The sequence below is a fragment of the Ixodes scapularis genome, unplaced genomic scaffold (genome assembly GCF_016920785.2).
Source record: "Ixodes scapularis isolate PalLabHiFi unplaced genomic scaffold, ASM1692078v2 PGA_scaffold6__148_contigs__length_123643588, whole genome shotgun sequence".
Taxonomy (NCBI): domain Eukaryota; kingdom Metazoa; phylum Arthropoda; class Arachnida; order Ixodida; family Ixodidae; genus Ixodes; species Ixodes scapularis.
Window position 1 is genome coordinate 108,546,059 of NW_024609881.1, and position 22,994 is coordinate 108,569,052.

A 22,994-nucleotide genomic window follows, 5' to 3' on the forward strand; every position below is an offset into this window, starting at 1 on the left:
CTCAGCGAAGTCTACCTTTCCTTCGTGGATCAGGCCGTGAAGGAGCAACTGGACAGCGTCGCCCCAGGAACCCAGGTGTTCAGATATGTGGATGACTATCTGGTGCTCCACGACTCCGGCGCGCCCACAGCCGCCATCCAGAAAGCCTTCACGGATAACGCAAATGGCCTGAGCTTCACCAGGGAGGACCCCTCGGCGGAGGGTCTCCAGTTCCTGGACGTACGCCTTGTGGCCACCCAGGGAGGCACTTGCTGGCGCTTCCAGCAGCGGACGCAGAAGCCGGTGCTACCATTTACTAGCCACCATTCAAAGACAGTAAAAGCAGGCATCGCAAAAAGTCTCATCTCCTCCACCCGCACAAAGTCCTGTCAACACCTCTCCTCATCTAGCCTGGAGGGACAGCTCAGCCGCCTCACAAACGCCGGATACCCGCGCGACCTGCTGGCCTCCACGCTCAGAAAACTAATAGTTGAAAAAGCCGCCGCTCGGAAGCCTGCCCGGCAGAGGTATACAACCATCCCCTATTTCCACAACACCGCCCACCGACTAAAAACAGTGGCTCGACGTTTCGACATGGACGTTGCTTTTTCGTGCCCCTTCAAGCTGAGCGCCATGTGCCGCCTGGTAAACTCTCCCCCCTCCTCCCAAGATCAGCTGCGCCAAGAGGCATGCGGCCCCCTTTGTTCCCTGCGCGGTCGGACAGGTGTATTCAGTGCCCTTCTCGTGCGGGGCAGAGTACATCGGACAGACGGGCCGCTGCCTCAACGACCGCCTGCGCGAACATGAGAGAGAAATAGAAAAAAACGACGAGGACTCCCAACACCCCATAGTCCATCACCTCAAGGTTTGCGCTCCATGCGCCCCCGAGTTCCCGTCCGCGCGTGTTCTGGGGGCCAACAAGAACCGCTACGGGCGCGAGATCGTGGAGGCGTTCGCCATAAAAGAGGCGCCGAAGAACATTTCCTCGGCCTCGCTGTCGCTGTCCGAGAGAGAGGTTACATTCCTGAGACCGGAGTTGACGGCCTTGGCGGGCCTGGCGAGCGCCCCTTGCTCCTGAGAGGGAAATCGGGATGCTTCCTTCCTTCCTCTCCTTTCGCTGTCTCTGCGCTTTACTTTCCCCCAGTTTTCTCCCGGGTCCTTTTCTTGCCCCCCCCCCCCCCCCCCGCCCTCCTTCCCCTTCCCCCTCCTTTTAACTTTCCCTCTCCTATAGTGGAGCTCCGAAGGCGAAGCGTCCGGCAATAAATTCATTTGTTTGTTGAAAGTTGAAAGATGTGTTGTCCCGTCCCCTGTTTTTACGTATATAACTCTTTCTAAACCTACATCATTACCAACGCGCTCACTAAGAAGTTTATGGGTATAGCTTGCTTGTAATATAAAGTAATCATATTTTTTTTTAATTTATTTATTTTTCTAAAAATTGACAAACATGCCTGCTCGAACGACAAAAGGCAAACTTTGGAGGTCTGTATCTCATGAAATAATTTAATCATTATGATATAATTTGCAGATATTATTCTACTAATATATAGCTAATATTTAAAAAAAAATAACTAAGGTATCTGTGTGATACATTAGTTAGGATATATTTAGTCAAACATGGAAAAAAAAATCAAACAAAGAAAAATTCCGATGCGAATAAAAAAAAAAAACACCACCCTCGATTTTTTTTAAATTTAGGTAACCTGTTATACTCTATTTCGGCATTCATTTCCATTAAAAACATGTTGCATCATTTTATTGAGAAAGAAGATACAACTCCCCAAAGTAGGGTCCTTTTTCAAAGCCTACACTTAGCAGTGTTTTATACAAGAACTGACTCTGAGTTCCAGTTTCATGAAACCAACACTCATCTTTTATATATTTTTATTCAGATGAGGCCAATGATAACTAAAGAAATCGTTCACACACTTAAATTAAGGAGAAACTACTGTGTACAAAGAGGTATCATATTACGGACTAGTGATCCGAGAAAAGATAATGCAGCCATCGGCCACTAGGAACTTTGTTTACTTTATTCTCCTGCGACACTATATGCTATTCCTCTTACGCTCTACCTTCATTTCTCTCTCTCTCTCTCTCATATATATCCCTGACATATATCCAGAACAAAAACATGTTCAAGCATTCCCTTTCTGCGTGGTAGTGTTCTGTGGCTAGCAAAAATCATTTCCTCGCTAAGCTCACGATTATGGCAAAATAGTTGCCGGAAACCGCAGACGACACTCGTCGCTAGTTCTGGCAAAACGGCCGATACAATCTTTTTTTCGCATTTCCCCGCTCGCTGTCAAGGACAAGGGGGTTCGCTTCAACCAGCAAAACATGGCCGCCGACGCCTGTTTACTGAGCAGTCATGCCTGTCGCCATCTCACTCGCTGGCGTCACGGGCGATAATATCAGGCACAAAGGGGCACACCAACCGGCAGCATTATCCCCAAATACTCGAGCCTCGCGTAAATACATAGAGTGTAAACGCTGTCGCCATGTTATCGTAGTAAGACCGCCCCCCCCCCCCCCCTCCCCCAACGGGGGACTGCAGTACGCGACAGCGTACTAACACAACGGCGACGATATCGACATCGCGGGCTCCGAATTTTCCCATAGTTCTACTCCACGGGCATTTCTCGAAACGCTTGATATTGTGTACGCCCGCCTGGAAGGATTTCAGGCGCGTAGTTAAGATAAGGCGGTTCTCAGCGGCAAAAGAAAGCAATTTCACAAAAGCTTAGAAGCGGCGGCGACGCGTGTGCGGTGAACGCTTGTAGTTTTGGTGTAGACAGGGTGTGTGTGTTCTCGTTGTTGACACGAGCCGGCGATAAGGCACTGCAGGCGGTAGCTCAGTACAGCAAGGGCTAATCCGAGTGACCATCAACGTAACCCCACCGCCAACCCCTCGCGAACCGGTCGCCGACATGGCTCAGGCTGTGTCATGAACCACGTGGTAGAAGCTCGGGTGCTTTCATATCAGCGCGTGGAGGGACGACAGTGCGATTCCGGAAAGTCTTTTTCGAAGGCCGCTGACCACAATTTTTTGTCTGGAGACTTTCCCTCTTTCTTCCTTTGACGTGGACCAAGCTTTGCCGACAGCCTCAGTTGTGACCTCTCTTTTCAAATGTACGTTTGCAGTGAGTGAGCTCCTCAGCCTCGGACTTGTCACTTGTGCACCCAGTAGTTCTTTCACTTGGCAATTATATGCCATCAGTTGGGGCTTAATTTCTATTATTTATGTATACATTATGAAGACGTCCTGGAGCTCCGAACGAGTGTTTTGTGCAGATTACTTTTGCAAACACAAAAAGACTATACCAAAGCAGCGGAATTTTCGAAGTGTTGGCGAGTTGGACCTAAACTCGTTGAAGCAAATTCTTCCGCCTGACTGTTCCACCAAAGTGAGTGCGACGGACTACCTGTGCTACCATTGCTTCATGCACATCACTAAGGAGATCTCAATACGAAGCTCAGAGCAGTGCCCTGACATATTTGTGCCAGCTGAAGAAGCAATTGAAGATCTAAATCGCAGCATACTACCTACAGATGTGTCGCCGCTGAGACAACCAAGCGTCGTAAGAAGTCGGGACAGGCCTGCCTATGTCAAGAGAAAGCAGACAGAACTGGAGCAGGTTGCTGTCAAGAATATACGCTCAAGGCTACGTATTGCGTACGACAGGGACGCACCATCGGGGTCGTCCGAACCAACATGCTCCACATGCACTGAGTGGGTGGACAACTTTCGGCAGGCCTTTGAAACCGCCACCTCTCTCCGGGAACGTTGTCAACTGCTTACACTCCTGCCGTCGACACTGACGAAGAATGAGGTTCAAAAGATGATTCCACAGGCCTCAATGTACCTCATCAGTAAATCCCGAAAACTCAAGGAAAAGCATGGCGTGTGGTATGAGCCGGATCCTTACACGAGGTGCAAGGTGAGCCCTGAGAACATGTCTGCTGCCCTAGAGTACTTCACGAAAGACGAGCTACAATGTTCGCGCCAAAGTCCCAACCAGAAGGACGTCATCTCTGTCATGCTCAACGGAGAGAAAACGTTCGTGCCAAAGCGCTTCATGACACGCTCAATACGAGAGGCCTTCCGCATATACAAAGACAAGCATCCCGATTCCGGCGTTGGGCTAACGAAATTTTATTCGTTGCGCCCTAGATGGGTCCAATGTATTCCACACCAGGAAGTGTGCGTTTGTGTGCGCTGCGCCAATTATTATCTTTGTATTGCCGCTCTAGAGAACGTTACAGGCTCAACATTCAACACTGGTGAAATGAACTCGGCATTTCTGTGCGACCCAGCAACAGAACTGTGCCTTCAAGGAGACTGTGATCACTGCCCAAAATGCCAGTTTCTTACACTCCAGGAACTTGATATCCCGGAGGATGAAGAGATTGTGCTTGCAACATGGGAGTCCGGCGACCTTGTGAACAAAACTTTGGAACCTGAGACTTTCCTAAAAGTCATCCAAGTGACGGTTGGAAGTTGGGTACTTCACAACCATATCCGGCAAACGCAAGGTAAAGCGATCTACGATGAAAAACAGTGCATGCAACGCGGTAGCATTGTCTTTCATTTTGACTTTGCTGAAAACTGGACCATCGTGCTTCCTGACGAAGTGCAAGCATATCACTGGAAAAGAAACAAGTTTCGATATTTACATGTGTAGTGAAGACAAGAAAATCTACAAACAGCTTTGCCATCATCAGTGAGGACCTGTGTCACGACGCCGCTCACGCTTGCTTGGCTCTAGAAAAAGTGAAGGAGTGGGTTGAAGACAACGTTGTGGTATACTCGTACGTGACGTACGTAAGTGACGGCGCCGCCAGTCATTTCAAGAATCGCTACCAGCTTCACCAATTTGCAAAGGACGATTGCCCACAAGCCCAGTGGTTATTTTCTGCATCTGGACATGGGAAAAATGCATGTGACGGAGTTGGCGGACTCGTGAAGCACCAGGCCACGCTGAACAACCTGAGAGAACGTTCAGTAAGCGCAATTCAGACGGCCAGGACAATGGTGAGCGTTCTATCAAAGAAACTGAAAGGCGTGCATCTTGTATATCTGGACGAAAATGAGGTTGTTCGGTATCGTGAACAAAAAAAAGGAGTGGCTGACGGTGCGCGCCTTCCCTGGCATTCAGTCTTGGCACGCGTGGCGGCTCAGCAAGTCATCAACAGAAGGGACCTGTGACGTATATGTAGCACGGACAGTCGGATCTGCTTGGAAGCAACTTTATTAAATGGGTGCAGCGAGGAAAACCTTAGCGTAAAGTGCCGAATTTGATTTCCCAAGGACTGCTCATTTTGAATGCAGGGACATCTTATTTATCACATTTTTCTTCACGGGGTATTTAACCTACTGTTTTTGTTGGTGGTTACTAATAATTTTTATCTGATCACTATAAAAAAAATCCCAAAATGTTATCCTCGAGCAGGATAAAATATATCGGCTTGCCACGATTCATTCATACACCGAGAGCATCGAAGCTGCTCCAGTTAGGCACTATGGCATCCGTCACCTGAAATTGTTTGTAATCGTAAATACACAGCCAACCTAAATATCTTACTATTATATCTTTGTTTTTGTGTGTGGAAGTAAAGTTATTTATTTTACTCTAGATGTAAAATATGCCGGAAGGTACAACTTCACACTGCATCATCTTTTCTCAAATCATTAGTCTCTAATATGATACCACTTTGTACGCTTATGTAAAATGCTGTATATAGTTTCTCCTCCCTTTTACTGTGTGACCGATCGCTCTTTTTATCAATGACCTCATCTGAATAAATGTATATAAAAGATGTGTGCAAGTTTCATGAAACTGGAACTCAGAGTCACTTCTTGTATAGGACACTGCTAAGTGTAGGCTTTGAAAAAGGACCCTACTTTGGGGAGTTGTTTCTTCTTTCACAGTGCAATGATGCAACATGTTTTTAATAGAAATGAATGCCGAAATAGATTATAACAGGGTACCCAAATTTAAAAAAAATCGAAGGTGGTGTTTTTTTTTTATTCGCATTGGAATTTTTCTTTGTTTGATTTTTTTTCCATGTTTGCCTAAATATATTGTAACTATTGTGTCACTCAGATACCTTATTTATTTTTTCAATAATAGCCATATATTAGTAAAATAATGTCTGCAAGTTATGTAATAATGATTAAATTATTTCATGAGATACAGATTTCCAAAGTTTGCCATTTGTCGTTCGAGCAGGCATGTTTGGCAATTTTTAGAAAACTAAATAAATTTTTAATAAATATTATTACTTTATATTACAAGCACGTTGTATCCATAGTTTGTTTGTAAAAAGTTTTAAAATTCTCCTAATTTTATTGTTTTAATTATTCACTTTCAAACTTGCCCCCTCCATCAGTGCGCGTTATTGCAACTGTCCACCTCTCCCTGCCTTACGATTTTTCTTGTCTCCAAATTTTTTTTCTGGTCAAAACTAAGTGTGGATTCGTTTATACCAGACACTAGACAATGTCATATAAAAATATCAGTTGATTTAAAAATGTCGACCAGCCACCCTTTGGTCGATCTTATCTGAAATCACCCACCTCTTTATTTGACAGAGCTACCGACAGCGCACCCTCAGTTGTCAATAAATTGTTGTCTTTTTTACCGGTGTACAATGTTCTGATATCATTTTTGCGGGTCTATTAATATACAGAATGAGGGATTACTAATTTCTCAGGAATTAGTAAATATGCCCAATGACCTTCAAGAATATTACTAGGAAGAGGATTTTTTTTTTTTTTAATGAAGTGGGCGAATGCGAATTGTGTTAAATTGCCACATTTGACGCAGAATCCGCTAAGTCAAAAAAAAAAAAAAAAATCGGTGAGCTTTTCTCCGCATCTGCCGGTTTTGCGGTGAGCTTTTCTCCGGTGAGCTTATCTCCGGTGAGCTTTTCTCCTGTGAGCTTTTCTCCGGTGAGCTTTTCTCCGCCGCCCCCTTCCCGTCCTTGCTGCATGTGCGTGCGGCTTGTCGGTGTCGATTTTTTTCTTGTTGTTTCCCGCTCTAGTGGGACTGTCATCAGTGACCATAACACTAGATCTTTGTTTATTTACGTGCAAGAAAAACTCTTGTCGGTTGCGCGCTCGCGCCATTTTACTTCGGCTCAAGCGAACCCCCTGTTACGATAGGCTCATGGATTTTGACCATGACAGCTAATCTTAGAACACTTTTTTTAACTAGCTTTCTTACATTTCTCTTCACAGATGTTACTCCAACTACAGGTAAGAAAACACTGCTTTTAATCATAACTTTGTCCTGTAGCTTTGTCAAAATAAAAACAAGAAACCTACACAGACCGGGTATTTCTATGCTTTGAAGTCTAATAGAAAATCCTGGCAGTGGATTGTGAACCAAATTACAATTACCGTTTCACAGCCGCGCTTTAATTGAAATGATGTACTGGTGCGCAACCATTGCAAATCAAACTCTGAACTTGTAGAATGCATTGATAACGAAGTCAATCAGATATAAGCCGTAGTGCCACTTTTGCATTTATAGCTAAACACAAAGCGGCTGGTGGGCAATTATGTAATGCCCTTGCAAAAAGGGCCTTTAAGCAATCAATAAATGGTTGACATTTAATTATCTCACAATGTTTATCAGTGATTCGATCTAAACATCCACGTGTCGGAACTAGTTGGGTTGGTTCATCTTGAGCAAACTTTAATGTATGTCAATATTTACTTTATTTCAGTAACTACAGGCGCCACAACCACAGGCGAGTAAACAGTCTTTTTTTTTTTCGCGTATTTTTTTACTTTTCACGTAATATTTTGAGCTGAGGCCATTCGAGGGTGGAGGAGTTATGCATGCTAGAGGAACTGTATATGCTATTTAGCTACTGTTATATAGAAGCAAGCTAGAAATGCCACGCGTCAGCAGTCAGCACTGCATTTCCCTATCCGAGATTGCCCTTCAGTATATCAAAAGCTGAAGATGTTCGAGTCAGAGGTGACGTTGACTGAATAATCGGCGATGTTTAATATTTGGTTCCTCACCCAATCTTCAAAACAACTTTGCGTCCCCTCACCCGCAACACACATTCGACAACACATTATAGAACGTTGCATCCATTCCATATGTTGGCCCTAAACACGCTTTAACATCTTCGCCAGAATGAAACTTTTTGCAAAAGTTCTGCGCGTGCGCCCGCCCTCCTCACGTAGCGGTGAAAGGTCGAACTACGTTTGGCGTCCGAAGGGGGAACTGCGCTACTTCTCCTGCCTCCTCCGCGACTCAGATAAGCCGCGGGGGAGGCAGGATGGGTATCGAAGCTTGCCTCCCGGACGCCAAAGATAGTTCAAGCTTTTGCCTATTGGTGTCGTTCAAAGGACTTGTTTTCTTTTGCATTTAGTGAGAACAGGCGAATTCTTTCGAACGCGTCATCCGAGCAGGCGTACACCGTGATGACGCACACCATCCGGCTCGTTCTCTGTTGAGATGAAGCATAGCCTCTTATATACTGACAAAGCCTGGCGGATCGCCATGAGAAGCGGCCGCCGAAATGGAAAAGGGAGAGCGGCAGACAACGGATGAGAGGAGAGCCACGTGACTGGCGCCCCGCTGTGGCGAGACGCCGAAACACACTTCTCCCGAGCGAACAAGTGTATTTCAGGTCCTCGCCGCTGCAAAAGCTGTGCGCTGACGTCCAGGTTCCCCGAGAAATGGCTCTTTGATGCTCTGTGCTACCAGATCCTCGCGCTCCAACATTGCGACCGGGCACTCTATGGCTCCGTTGTCGAAGTGCAAACTTTGTGAGTATAGAGGAGGCTATGAATGAAATTACTAAGATTAAGATAACGGACCTACGATGTTGCAGCTGCATTGAAGTTGCGACGACGAAAGTATGACACCCAATTTCGCTTCATCTGAGATTGCCGTCCGAGGCGCCTTTACGACTTACGGCTTTATGGTCAGTTCAATTTTAACACTTTGCGTGCACCGTCAATGCACCAAGCTGGTGGTCATTTCTGCTTGTTCTTGCCGAAAAAAAAAACAAATTCATTGATGCAAAATGTAGGCTGCAAAAAGGCACGTACTAGTCATCATCAAGGGTACCACAATGGCAGCCGATGTGACGTCAGTGCAAGCCACGTAACCATCATCCATCCCACTGGATGGATGATGGTTCGTCTGTCCAAATACTCGCCGTTTCCGGTTAGAAGTTAGAGCAGTTGAGCGCCGGAAGTGCCCATCGAAGCTTCTGTTTGCAGGAACTCCCAACACGACGACCACCGTGACGGTGCCAGCCAAGGTTTCCAAGCGAGGTGACTATAGTACTAAGAAATTCTTTATTGTAAGGTGCCGCGAGAACTTTTCACCATAGGCTCGTTCGATTTGCATGCACCTCCTGCACCGGTGCATAAACGTGCGGGGCGGTGTACCTCCTGTATGTGCATTGAGATACGACCGGAAGTGCGCCGCCCTACACTTTTCTGCACCGGAGCAGGAGGTGCAAGCAAATCGAACGAGCCTGTGGCCACGATGAGGGCGCAAAGGACCTGGATGAATGAATGGATGGATGCATGATGGCTGTTCGTTCTGAGTCGGGCGCTGACTTGCGCCACCTAGTCATATGTCTTATTTCCCTTTACTTGAGATTGAATAGTGTTTAAGCCCATTTGATACGATTTAAATATCTATCCGCACTCTTGAATATAGCAACCATTTCTCTCATCATATTTTTTTTTTTTTTTTTTGCAACGAGCGCTCTCTGGGGGGTTTGCTTGTGAACAACGAATGGAGCGCAGATCAAATACTCTTTGTACAGCTGATCTAGAGTTATTGTAAAAACGATTGTTCTCACGACTTTATTACTCTTCTGTTTATTTCAGCAATGAAGTTCGTGCCATACAGAGAGTTCGGTGAGGCCCCATCAGACCTGTACATAACGTGTTACAAGTAGCCCGTTATTTGTACTCGGTTACTTTTTTTGGTAACGAAGTAACGACTTCGTTTCTTTTTAATAGAAGGAACTATAAAGGTATTTCCGTTACTTTGTGATGAAGTCGCAAGGAACGGTAATTAGTGCCATCTGGAGGGGAACATGTACATCACAAGTACCCAACTTAGTTCTCACCACAGCTCGAGCCTGTAACTTACGTGATAATAAAACGCTACATAAACCTTACAAGGATGTGCACACAATATGGGGGTATAGCTACAGTTATCCCCAAACAAATGCGTCAGAAAGCAAAAAAAAGAAAAGATTAATAACAAATATTGGAAGTGAGTACTGCTTCATAAAAACGAATTTCAAAGGAACGAGATAATAACGGGTTCTTTTCAAGTTGAAATAACACGTTTCTTTTGAATTGCTGTAACGTTGTAATGTACATAGTTACTTTATGAGTGAGTAATGAATAACGGTATTTATAGTCACTCCATTTTAGTAACGCGTAGATGTCTAGATCCTATTCTCCAGCATCGTACGTTTGCGGTCAGCACACGGGTGTGGCCGTCATTTCCCGCGTTGAAACCAAGACGAGGCGGATGTCCCCGGTTTTCAATTAGGAACTTGTAACTTTCATGATCGGCCGGAAAATACCGATTAATAAACGCCGGATCGTACGAATCAGTAGAAAACAGGTGGCCATGCAGAGATGCTGCAAAATAAACCGCCCAGACTACTATATTGATTAGATACTGAGGAGATATAGAGCTCCAAGATACAACATTCAAATCACTAAGGAGCTATATTAACTCCCATGCGACTTTTGTTGTACGAAAAAAAAAATGTGCAAGATTTTTTTGTGCGTCCTCGTGATAGCTTTTTTTTTTTTTTTTTTTTTTTGCACACCCCTTGGTATAATGTACTTAATAGCTGACGGAAATAAACAATTTAAATCAAATCAAATCCTGTGCACTATGCAGATTGTGTTTTATCTATTATACTACGTATAAATTAACCACATAAGAGTAATGTTCCGGATATCGGTAATGGTCGCGCCGTCTCGAAGACACGTGCGATCGGAAAATTTCCATCAACCAAGCAAGCTTTTGAGGCGCGGCTGCTTGCAACAGCTTGCAAAGCCAATGTCTGAGCGATGCTGGCCATATTTCCGGTCGGTATACCACGGGCTGCAGAGGACGTGCCAGTAATCCCCGCCGTCCCCGAGGTCCTGATCTGCGGCACGAGCGGCGTGGGCAGCGGCGAACTTCCCCGCGCCATCAGCACCTACTGTTCCCACGCCATCTTCACGGGGGAACTGATCGTAGATGAGGACGACTACGGCGCCTACTACTTCCACGTGCCGGGTATGCCTTGCCACGTGTACGCTCGGATGTGTGTGTGGATGTGGGAGGGAGGGGATTGGCAACTGTAACCGGTAAATATGCGTCGTACCTTCGCTTCTAGGCACTAAAAGTGTTGGTTCACAAATAGATGGCCAAGACGCCACAGGGTTAAACAACAATCTCAAACCAGGTCGTTCATTTGCCACGATTAATTAAGAACCCCATAGATGTTTCGCCTCCAGCACGCGCCCGTTGTCTTCTAGGGTTGTGGTTGCGTCTGCGACAAAGTGTTACTACAAGCAGCGGCACAAGGTAAAAGTTAAACAAACAAAAAATTAAAAAAAGACAAAGATTGGGAACGACGGAAATAATTATATTGCTTCTCTTATTGCATCTTCTATTGTAACATATCCGTCACCTTGCTTGTGATATGTTACCAGAAAGATACCATAACACTAAATAAAAGAAATTGCGTCGATTACTCATCGAGACTAGCAAATGCTCCAGGCAGTTCTTTGCACATGTAAAATGCGTTTTTGGGTCGGTCAATCTCGATGAAATCGTCTACGTACCGAGATTCATAGCCAGACTTCGGACGCAATGCGCATTGCACATGTATAGACATTTTCCACACGGGCGCCGCCATTTTGAATCGGAAAGCTTCCGGTACGCGGAAAAACGTAGTTTTGCTGTCGCCATATCAGTGGGAAAAACTCACGTTTCAGTCGCGACTGTATGGCATCCTTGTTTTGCCTCTTCTAGATTCTTTTGTTTATTCCAGGTTGTAATGCCTCGCCTTTTGTTCATTCTGAATTCCGGATTCGTCAACATGTGGCTCGGGACGAGAGCAAACGAAAAAGGTCAACATTGCAGCCACCCCAATTCGTTTTTCTCTTTCACCTCTCCCACGTTTAGAATAATATATGTTCGAACCGAGAAGACATTAGTTATCGCTACAGTCACACGGTCGCTAAAGCTGGCCACTGGGAGTGAGGCGCTACTCTCAAGGCTACCCCTGCATGCTGCGTGGGTGACACTTTACATTACGTTTTCAAAAAGCTACTCTCGGCGGAAACGAATTCTCCGTTAAGAGTTCGGATTTGCAGGTAACGCGAGTCCGAAACGAAGTTCTGTATCGCGGGCTCGTGGGCGTCGAGTGCTAGTTTAGGTCCGGTAATGTCATGTCAAGTCAGGTAGTTCAGTTAAGTTCAAAACTTCAGATCAGGTCAGGTCAGGTCTGGTCAGTTCAGTTCAGATCAGGTCAGGTTAACTTAAGCTAGGCTAGACTATGTTAGGCGAGGCTAGGCCAAGTTAAGTTAGCTCAGGTTAGGTCAAGTCAGAAAGGGTTAAGTTAGGTGGTATCAGGTTAGGTTAGGTCAGGTTAAGTTTGGTTAGGCCAGCATACGTTAATTTAGGTCAAGTTCGAAAAGGTTAGTTTAGGTGAGTGTTTTACGAAGCAAACTATTTTCATCCTCGTGGTTTCATCGTTTTTGACGGGTGCAAGTGTAACATGTTTTCTTCCCTCTGGCCCGGGCCAGACAAAGAGGCCCTGTCGGAGTTCCTGAAGGTCAGGGACCCCGTGAAGCGCTACGTGTCCGTGGGCTGCTCCATGTTCCACGACAACGGCAGCACCGCCCTGGTTGTAGCAGTCTCTCGCTTCCTCAGCAAGCACGTGCTGTCGGGAGTTGAGCTCAGGGCGGGCTCCCAAGAGGACCTGGACGCCGCCGTCCTCCTCTTACGGGTAAGGCCGACACACACCAACACCTCGATAGAAGAGGCAACACTGCTGGGCCTTCTACGTCGCCTCCTGGCGGCCATCAAGAACCTCCTAGAGTTCAAGGCCGTTGAGCTGGACTCCTCACGTCACCTGCCTATCATATAATTTAGCGCTAGAGTGCCGCCTGAATGAGCGCTAGGATTGTATAATGAGTTAGGGAGTTTTCAATGAGATTAGGGAGTTTTCGTAGGCCTACTGCGCCTGCGCGCCGATGGCCTTGACTGTGGAGTTCCGGGTATCCTAGCGGGTCGCGGAGAGCCTTGCGGGATGGCAAAAAGGATCTACGAAAACTCCCTAATAAGAGAAATAACTGAACGTGACATATTGGTAAATGTCGCGGCTTTCTGACAACTTTCAATTAATATCGGTAGGAATGCCAATTTAGCAACTTTACATGCATCGGAACGCCAAGAAACGCGAAAAGAATTGTCTTCGCGGTGAAAAGTCCACGATTCTACCAAGTTCTGAACTGGTGTTGAAGTATTGTATTCCCGTTCAGTATGAACGAAACGACGCGCGCCTCAAAGTGCATGTGCCTGCTTCGTTTCTTCTTAGACATTCCACCGGATCCACCCGACTGACCTGTACCTAATATTGAGGATCTCATCGGCGCTCCTACCCGATAAGAAGTTCTTCGAGGACGTGTCGATGTAAGAACTTAGCAGGAGTTTCGCTCGACCTCAGTCGATGCTCCGATTGGAACTCTTTCTTTTTTATACATACAAGGAAATTGACAATTAGTCCGAGTTAATGTTGAAGCCTGGTTATTTTTGTCGATACTCGTGCGGGTGAAGCCAATCAACTATAATCACTCTAATAAAAACGCAGAATATGGTGAGGTCCGGGCACCTTTTTTTAGCTGCGCAGCCAATCACAGTGCAGCATTAGCCAATAAGAGCGCCGATGGATGAACGTGAAAACACGGATGATAAGAAAATCGTCATTGTTTTCGGGTTGCTGCAGCCTTCCACCTGCTGCATGAGCGGGAATTGTTAGCGGACCTTGGTGCCTGCCCACGTGATTCGAGTTTTCCTAAAATTGACTGGCACAAGGAGTTTTCGATGACGCTAGGCAAGTTTCTATTTGAAACCGCATACGTTTATTTTCCCTTTATAAAGGTAAGTAGTAATTTTTCTAATTATTATTTCCGTGTTTTGTTTTGCAAATTGAGACGCCCGCTATTACGGGCAGCTTGTTCCCCAAAAGAGTATCTTTCTTTTTTTTTTTCATTCATCTTGTTTGCAGGGATTTTTGAAAATATTCGCAAAAACATCCCGTATAAGAAAGAAAAACGCGCTTCATTGTTCCAAATGTACCTTCTCGCTGGCGCCTTAGCTCAAGAATGGTGTTAAGCAGCCAGGGGTGGGAGTGGCTGGGAGAGGAGGAATCGCGTCACTTTTTCGTTTACAGGGGCTCGAGTCAAACTTTGCTTCGCTGACAGACATTATGAAGCACCAACTTTCATATTTGACATATCGTTATGCATTCTCGCGCTCAGCCAATCTGCTTAAAGTAATTTGACCACTGTATTATGAAAGAAGTGTGGGTCAAGCGCTCAGTCAGTCACGTCTCACAATAGAAGAAATATGGTGACGGGCAGTGGCGTAGCGAGAACTTTTTTCCGGAGGAGGGGGAAGGGGGGGGGGGGGGGGGTCAATTGCATGTGTGTATTATAAAATCGGCTGGATTTTTTTTTTTTTTTTGGGGGGGGGAGGGGGGGAGGGGAGGGGGAGGCTGCATTCCCCCCTGGCTATGCCGCGGGCGACAGGGATTGCTTCGATTGCACTGTTCTGGGTCTAGCCAATCTGCTGTGAGCGGGCTTCGGTTCATATATCTGAGTGTGCTGAAATTTCCTCCGTAACAAAACGCACTTCACGCTTCATGCACGTATCGACGTTCTTCGGGATGCCGGCTGCGCAACGGTGTCGGTTTTAGGACACGAATGACGGCGCACGACAGCAGAATAAACTGATAACGCTATTTTGGGCTCAGAAAAAATTACAATGGCCCGTTACGCTGAACGAACCCCGACGGGATAAGCGATGAAAATTCTTTGGTCAATACTACGAGATTTTAAAGGAATCTATGGGGAGGCCTCCTAATGACCGCTGGTCCCTGGACCTGTCTGACAGGAAATTTAATTTGTACAAAACTGCCTGTTTTTGTTTCTTTTCCCTCCAAATTGGAGTCATTCGAAAAAACGTGAATTTCAAAAAAAAAAAAAAAAAAAATGTTACCGGCTTGTCTTTTTTGCATTTTATCTGATTTATCCCGAAGCACGGAACCTAGATATAACTTTCTAAATAGCTAATGTAGTACGTGTCAAAAAGTAGAGAGAAAGAAAGAAAAAAAAACACTGAAGTTTTGTTGCAGGGCCATCAAAACCTTAAGTGTTTTCATGTAGTTTTTAATGAGTACATTAGCTATTTTAATAAGTTGTATCACTCGACTATCAAGCCGCTCGTGAAAGTTAGCATCGTCGGTTCGACGTCAGTAAACTAAACGTTGAACTGTAGTTTTCTTTTTTCTTCTTTTTCTTTTTTTTTTTTTTTGGGGGGGGGGGGGGATGGATGTTATATATGGGAAAAAAAGAGTGTAAGTAGTACACCCCCAATTTCTGAGAGAATGTGGTATGGAAGCGTTAAACATTCTGCCTCCGCCACAATGTCCCAGGCACCTGGAGCACATTATCTTCGAGAGCCAGGAGCTTGAAGCGGACCACCAGCATTCGATTCGGTTTCCCAATCCGTACCAGCCCTCGGAAAAGGCAGTCACCAATGGCACCTTCCTCGTGAGTAGCCTCTGTCATCCTCTGCGAAACGGTTACGCGTATTCCTCCAACCGTGGTCTCTGCTTCTTAATTGGGCGAACAGACGTTGCAGTGCTAAGCAGTTTCAAAGTCTTAGGTCATGGCCTCCTGATTAGGCACTACACACCAACAAGCATCTCGCTGAAATAGTATCCCATATATTAGGTCAAAATATTTATTTTTCGCGAAGTTATCGCACCTTCAATTTTGGTCGGAACCGTGTTTTTTTAAGCTGAAAGTCTCTACTGGCAACAACGAAGAAGTGAACAGAATGTTAGAGCGCCGACGAGCTGGTGATGATTACACATGATGAAGTATAACCCTGAAACTAGGGAGAAAGATGACGATGAGGGAGAGGAAGACTGCTGCTCTTTCTCTCCATCATTGTGACAACCGAAGACAGGGGTTCACTCTTTGGACTGTAGAGTTCGTTCCCAACTGATTCGAAGCAGGGTGTCAATTGAGTGCTTTGGAAGCTCGCTCCAGTACCCGCGAACCAGCGCGGAACAAATGCTTATTCTATTTTCTAGACTGCCTGCTCGACTTGCAAGTCTGCTTGCCACTGACGCCCTGGCACTGAAAAGTGCGGGTATATTTGAATATTGATTTCTGCGTCACTTTCGTTTTGCCGCTTTCACAATAACAACTATGAATTTCGCGATACTAAATAGCATACCGGAAAGGGTGAAGGCCGGTGATTCCGAAATTATAGTTGGTTGGGGTAGCTCTAAAAATTGCCGGAGTACCGCTTTAAAAAGGCACCCGGCGATTTTCTTACCTACCCTTATTAACTATAGGTGGCCTTTACCCTTTCCGGTATGCTACTTAGTGTCGAGAAATTCGTAATAGTTATTGTGAAATCGGCAAGTGAAAATGATGCCAAAACCAACATTCAAATATACCCGCACTTTTCAGTGCCGTGACGCCAGGAGAAGGCAGGGTGGAAGGTCGAGCAGAGCGCCATTGTATATGCTCACAGTGGCGCTAGTCGAGCAGTCAGTCTAAAAATTTACTACGCCGAGCATTTGCTTCGTGCTGCGGGGAGGATGCTTGAGCGAGCTTCCAAAGCATTCATTTAACACAATGAAACTGCTTGCAATCAGTTGGGAACGAAGTCTACAGTCCAAAGAGTGAACCCCTGCATTCTGCTGAGGTCACTTGTTAATTGCTGTCCGTGGAGGCTTTCACTTTGAAAAAACACGACGAGGACCAAAATTGTAAATTCAATAACTTCGCGCGAAAAAAAAAATCACTTTGGTCCAATATTTGGATTACTAAATTGTCAGACAAATCGGGGATTGTGGAGAAAACGCGGGAGTACCCCTTTTAAACGTTTCTTAGTTCCTCATTCTAATCCTCATCGGTATAGCTGCATCACTGTCCACGAATGACCCCCTGTAATGGGGGTGAGGGCTGTGTATGCTCCGGCAGTGCAGAGGACTTGCTCCTGATTTGTTCACCGTGGTCTGAAGGGAAGCTATATGATGGATACTTAACGAGCTATGCACCCGACCACGAGAGTTTTAGGTGGAACGAAAACGAACTATTCGAGAACGTTTTTCTCGGGTCCTTTTGAAACAATTCCAAATAGCCAGAAAATAGTTTCCATGAACAGAAATCCTTAAACCTTGTAGTCACAATTATTTGCCACTAAATTACCTTCCACTAGTCCAGTAGGTGCCCCTCACAGTGGGTCAACAGATTAGAAAATTTAACGCAATACACTTTTAGCAGCGAGACTAACTGAAAGCCGCTCTTCGACGCTACGTCATCATATCCCGTATTTCCAGAAGCAGCAGCTGTCCAAGGTATGGGCCTTGCGCCAGTCTCTGGAAAGAGCGGACGGCTGGTGCCTCAGCCTGTCCCTGGGGGTGATCAAGAACATCAGGGACAGCCTGTACATGCACCTCGCCCGGATCACCCGATACGATTACACGAGCCTGCATGAGGCAAGTATATCAGGTGCCCGAGGCTGCATTGACGCACGAGCGAGCCGCTAATAGCCTAATAGACATAATGAGCCATTTTTGCCGTCTATGGAACGTGCTCCGAGCTTACACTAGAACACTGCACGGGCCAGAATTTCTAGGCCCGGCCCGACCCCGACCTGGAAGAGACACTGCCCGATCCCGGCCCGGGCCCCGCAGCGTTTTTAGACAGAAGCTTGAGCCCAGCCCGAGCTAGACATTTATTTTTTTTAATATAAGTTTAAGCCCGGCCCGAGTTTGACAGATTATGTACATGAGCCCGAAAAAGTTTGCAGGCTTTAGTCTAAAAACTTTCTAAGCATAAAGCGAGCATATTTTATTTAAATTAATTTTAAACTTGGACCAATTTTGTTTTTTTACACGATAAATATTCTGATTTTGACGATGTATTTTCGAGAATATGGACATCACATCACAAGTGATTTTGAGAAAAAAAAAAGAGTGAGCGATATTTTGTTTAGTGTAGGCATTTTTTGAAGAGATATTGGATTTTTCGTTGTTCAATAGACCATTTGCTATATTACTCAAGCATCAAGGAGAATGCAGGGATTGGTGTTCCACGCGCCCCACACGCCCACGCCTTCCCCGTATAAAATATTCGAAGTAAACAACCAAAATAAAGCGTTGACGAACGTGCGTACAAGATGCCATTTGCTTTAGGTTTTTGCTTTAGAAAATTTACTATCGCTGCGGCCAGCATGTGCGGCGCGTGGAACACCAATCCCTGCATTCTCCTTGATGCTTGGGTAATATAGCAATAGGTCTATTCGTTTCAAAGAAAACTTTCCTCTTTACATGTTTTTTGTGAAACACAGTCACAATCACGCTAGTGCATCTTAAAAAGGCTGTATAAGCATAAAATTAACTTTGGCAGTTAGCTCATCTTTGGTGGCAATAGTAAGGCCCCCTGCACAAAGTGCAAAATCAAGATCTTTTTTTTTTTTTTTTTTTTTTTTTTAAGCAGTGGGGAAAAGACACTTATGTGTCTGCGACTGCGACTGTAGCGCCCTCGTTTTCTTGACCGCTCTTTCCCACCATGCTGGTTGAGTCACATACGTTTCCTTTTATCCACGTGAATGCTTTCCAAGTACAAGACGTCTTTATTTTTTTTTTTTTTTTTACGGAGTCAAAGTGATTTTGCATTTTGTTTGTTTGTTTTCATTGAACCTAAACGAGCAATGAGCACACTTTTTGTTATCAACAATTTAGAATTTGCGGTACACAAATTCCCAGCCATAACCCAATTTTTTTTTTTTTTTTTTAAGTTTGTTTTGAGGCCGAGAAAATCCGTGCTACCCGGCCCGAGCCCGGCCCGCGGGCCGGGCCGGGCCGGGCTCGGGTTTTCGGGATGGCCCGGGCCCGTGCAGTACTCTAGCTTGAACATCAGCTTTTATATGCAAAATATCAGACATCGCGTAGGGTGACTCAGCTTTTGTTTTTTTTCGCCTTAATAGATGTCGAAAATGTGCATAGTTTCCAAATTTCTCTAAACATTTATACTCCATCAGGAGATAAAAGTTAAGCACGAAAATCATATGATTTGTCTCACTGATCTGGATACCAAGGGTGCGTTAAAGGTGCCGGCGCAAGTTCGTCTGCTTCTTTTGCAGAGGTTGCGGTGACGTCAGAACGCCGAGCTCTTATTGGCTCTGATTGAAGAATAGTGGGTAGACTTCAAAGCAAGCTGCCTTGAGGTCTACCCACTATTCTTCAATCAGAGCCAATTAGAGCTCGACGTTCTGACGCCACCACAACCCCTGCAAATGAAGCAGACGAACTTTCACGCCGCGTTGACTTTTCTATGGCTCTATAACTTAAATATCTGCTTCACGAGATTCGACGGACCACAAAGTGTTCGCATGTGTACTCCCCTTCCATATGAAACGAACCGTTGGGTTTGTTTCAAATAGTCTCTAAACCCTGTCTCCTTGCGGTTCCCAATGGACCTTTTCCAAATACCGACGGCACCAGGCGGTGGCTGCACGAACTAAAAATCGAGGAAGTGACCTACCTGCGCTACCAATCGATACTGGGAGCTACGCTACCAGTTGCTTCGCTCTCTGAGCTGCGTCGCGTGCCCAACGCGACTTTAAAGAGGGAAATCCGTAGCGTCCCCCCATACGTCGTGTTTTTCTTTCCGTCAACTTTCTTTTTTTGAGTAACACAATTTTATATATGCTGCAATTAAGTGTTCTACTCGTCGATCTACAGCCTCATTCCGAATTTCCTCGATTTTTCGTGCCGACTTCCACCGCTTGGCATCGGGCGCTCGCGCGTGCGCAGAAAGCTTCTCGGAAAAGGTCCATTAGAGTCAACCGCGCTAGACAGGCAATTGAAGTTGAGCTAAATGTTAAGCCATCGAAAGTGTTTGTATCAGAGGGGAAAGGAGCGTGAACGGTGCGTCAGAGCCTTTATTGGCATGAAAGGGGACAAACACAATGCTCGGCGACCATGCAAAGGCACAAGAGTTTCTAGGGTAGTCTGTTTGGTCACCGAACGTTGCTGGTCGTTTGTCGGCGAGCGTGCCACTGAGGCTGCAGACTTCCCACTGATCAAACACGAGTCTTAGCCATACGCTGATGCAACGAGTGTCCAATCCGTACCTCGCGTTGGATCCTTCAGGTGAGGTAGAATATTCAGCACTATGACCTTGCTGTCTAGAAGGTGCTGCCCTAACCCTATCAACTTGCACCAAAACTTCTCAATGTCCTTCCTCGTTCTGTTCCCAGGTCTGTGGGTTGCTCAACAATGGAGAGGTCAAGTCCAACCCTCGATCCATGTCTCGCTTCCTGAACACGGACTACGTCTTCTACGGATTCGAAGACCGACACAGTCTTGTTCACAAGGTGACCGCGCGTTCCATGTACGCCCTTTGTGTCAAGGATATCGCGAAGGTCCCTTCGGCGTTTTGGGACAAATGTTTCACCAGTTATACACAAGGTACTGTAGACTGAAAGACATATGTTACTTGGATCTATGATCTCGCCGATAGGAGCAGCGGACGTGTATACGTAAGCATTGGCAGGCACCGCTAGGATCGCGGCAGAGGACAACATGCCACCTCTATGGAGTCATTAGGCGAAAACTAAGGAGCCTGGAAACTGAGGACGCGCTAAACACTCCAGTCAGAAACGCGTCACAGGCATCATAACAATACTGCTAATTTCACGAAGAAATGCACAAAAGAAATCACAGATTCACAAAGAATGATGACATAGGCAAAAACATCTGAACCACGTACAGTTCTAAAAGTTAAACACGCAGACAGTTTAAATCAGTCGCGCAACAAACATATATAGCGACCCCGGTCCAACTGAGGAAGAAGCTCGTTCCACTCCTCCACCGATCGGGCAAAAAAAAAAAAAGAAAAAAAGGAATTGTCAATTATTTTGATACCTAAACGGGACTATGGAAGAACGTGTCGTGGAATAGCCCCGAGCACATTTATGGTCATCATCAAAATTAATCCTAATAGCCACGAATAATTTGATACTCCATTTCTTGCGTTCAGTGATGGAAGGCGTCTAATACCCCTGTCACACGGGCATTTTAAAGGCTTTTAGAACAAGCTCCGTTATAAAATCGGCGAACCAGCTTTTTGAGGGTAAGAGCTCCAAAAACAACGAACAAATAAAAAAAAACGAAAAACACAAAGCGCTACTTGCAACTGAAGAATAAACTTCAGTTGCAAGTAGCGCTCTGTGTTGTTCGCTTCTTTTACTTGTACAATGTTTTTAGCGCTTTTACCCTCAAAAAACATGGATCACCAACTAGCCCTTCTACGGCGAACGAGCGCACGCCTTAGATCACGTGCGCACTCAACATCGCGAGCTGACTGGCTGATTATATAACAGAGCTTAGTGGAAAGGAGCTTTAGAAGGCCGTCTGACAGGGGTATTACTAGATCAGCAGAGCTGGACTTTTTGCTCTTTAACAGCCCTGTGCTCGACACCAGACACTGGCGACCCCTAGAATAAGTACGTCAGTTCGCACCAGCGGCACGCATGTGGCGCCAGTGACTGCATGCGTCCGGCTGCTGGCGCGAAGTGCCTCGCTTGGAACAACACTGGCCGAGAGGCTCGATGTTAGAGCCACTGACAGGGCGAGAACGACAGGGAGGTCTTTCGGTTTCGCACCTTTGACGCGGGCTTTCTATAGTCACCGAAAGGATGAGAACGGCCATGGGCAGGGACTCGTATTCGTCCCACTGACGGGACACGGGCAGCAGCTGTGGACGTCGTCGCGGTGCTCGCGTGAGGTCTGTGCCTACGCCGGCCCACCGCGAGCCACACAGAGTACCACTACTTTCACTAATAATAATAATATTATTATTATTGTTGTTGTTTCTCACGCCCGGTTTCCAGCACGCGCTCGATACCTTCTGTCGTGCTTTGGTTTTGCATTCTGCCTCCGGAACCATTCGGAGACTGGAGCTCGAAGTTCCAGAGTCTCCGAAGTGTTACCGGAGATGGTACCACTGAAACTCCTTCCTGCCGTTTTGATCCCTGTCGATTACCATAGCTTCTACGACGCGCCGGCGTCGCGCGAGCTTCGAGCGTGAAAGCGTCCGCCCAAGTACGACGGAAAGCAACGAGCGTGAGGCTGGAGGTCGCGGACCCGAAAGTGGCGTTCTGCCGCTCTCGCCCTGCGAGTGGCCATAGCGCGCTTTTTGCCCGCAGATGTCCCGCCTCCTGCACGAGTTCCCCGGCATGTGTTTGGCCGCGTACGACGTGGAGCGCGACGACGTGGACGGCTACTGCAGGGCCTCGGGCCACGACGTCGGCGCGCCCCTCATCGGAGTCCTGCACTCCATGGTCTTTCCCCAATAGCCGCTTCTTTCTTCTATAGATGCACCTCCTCCAAATAAAGATGAACGATACGATTTTGTTAACAAGCTGAACAAACCTCGGGTATTCGCAACTCTAGAGAGCCTAGATTTGGGAGACGAAGTAGCTCAAACCGTGAAGACCGTTTGCAATTTAATGGCCGTCGCCTTCTGTGCCGGTTGTTTAATTCTAACCTGAGTATACGTCTATTGCGACAAAGGGCAGATGGGCAACCTGAAAAACAAATAAACAGTATGAGAGTCTGCCAAGGTTTATCGCTGAACACATCAGTCGAACTCTACAGCTGGAAATGTCCTTCACCCAGTGAACGCAATAATG

The 22,994-nt window shown here is 46.1% G+C and overlaps 1 protein-coding gene across 1 annotated transcript; it reads left to right on the forward strand.

Annotated features, from left to right (window-relative positions):
- The first annotated feature begins 7,232 nt into the window (after positions 1-7,232).
- LOC8035098 lies at positions 7,233-22,658 on the forward strand. The gene is made up of 11 exons (XM_040208555.2): positions 7,233-7,240; positions 7,714-7,737; positions 9,233-9,286; positions 9,854-9,883; positions 11,106-11,276; positions 12,794-12,996; positions 13,588-13,682; positions 15,706-15,823; positions 17,632-17,790; positions 20,559-20,675; positions 22,509-22,658. The coding sequence occupies exons 4-11, from the start codon at positions 9,856-9,858 to the stop codon at positions 22,656-22,658; spliced, it is 1,041 nt and encodes a 346-aa protein (XP_040064489.1). The 5' UTR covers positions 7,233-7,240; positions 7,714-7,737; positions 9,233-9,286; positions 9,854-9,855.
- The last annotated feature ends 336 nt before the right edge of the window (positions 22,659-22,994 follow it).

Excerpts from the sequence above, each read along its gene's own strand:
- LOC8035098 (XM_040208555.2), top strand. The coding sequence starts at position 9,856 with ATGAAGTTCGTGCCATACAGAGAGTTCG. Across the intron at positions 12,997-13,587 it reads CCGCCGTCCTCCTCTTACGG|ACATTCCACCGGATCCACCC; the intron begins GTAAGGCCGACA and ends GTTTCTTCTTAG. Across the intron at positions 13,683-15,705 it reads TTCTTCGAGGACGTGTCGAT|GCACCTGGAGCACATTATCT; the intron begins GTAAGAACTTAG and ends ACAATGTCCCAG.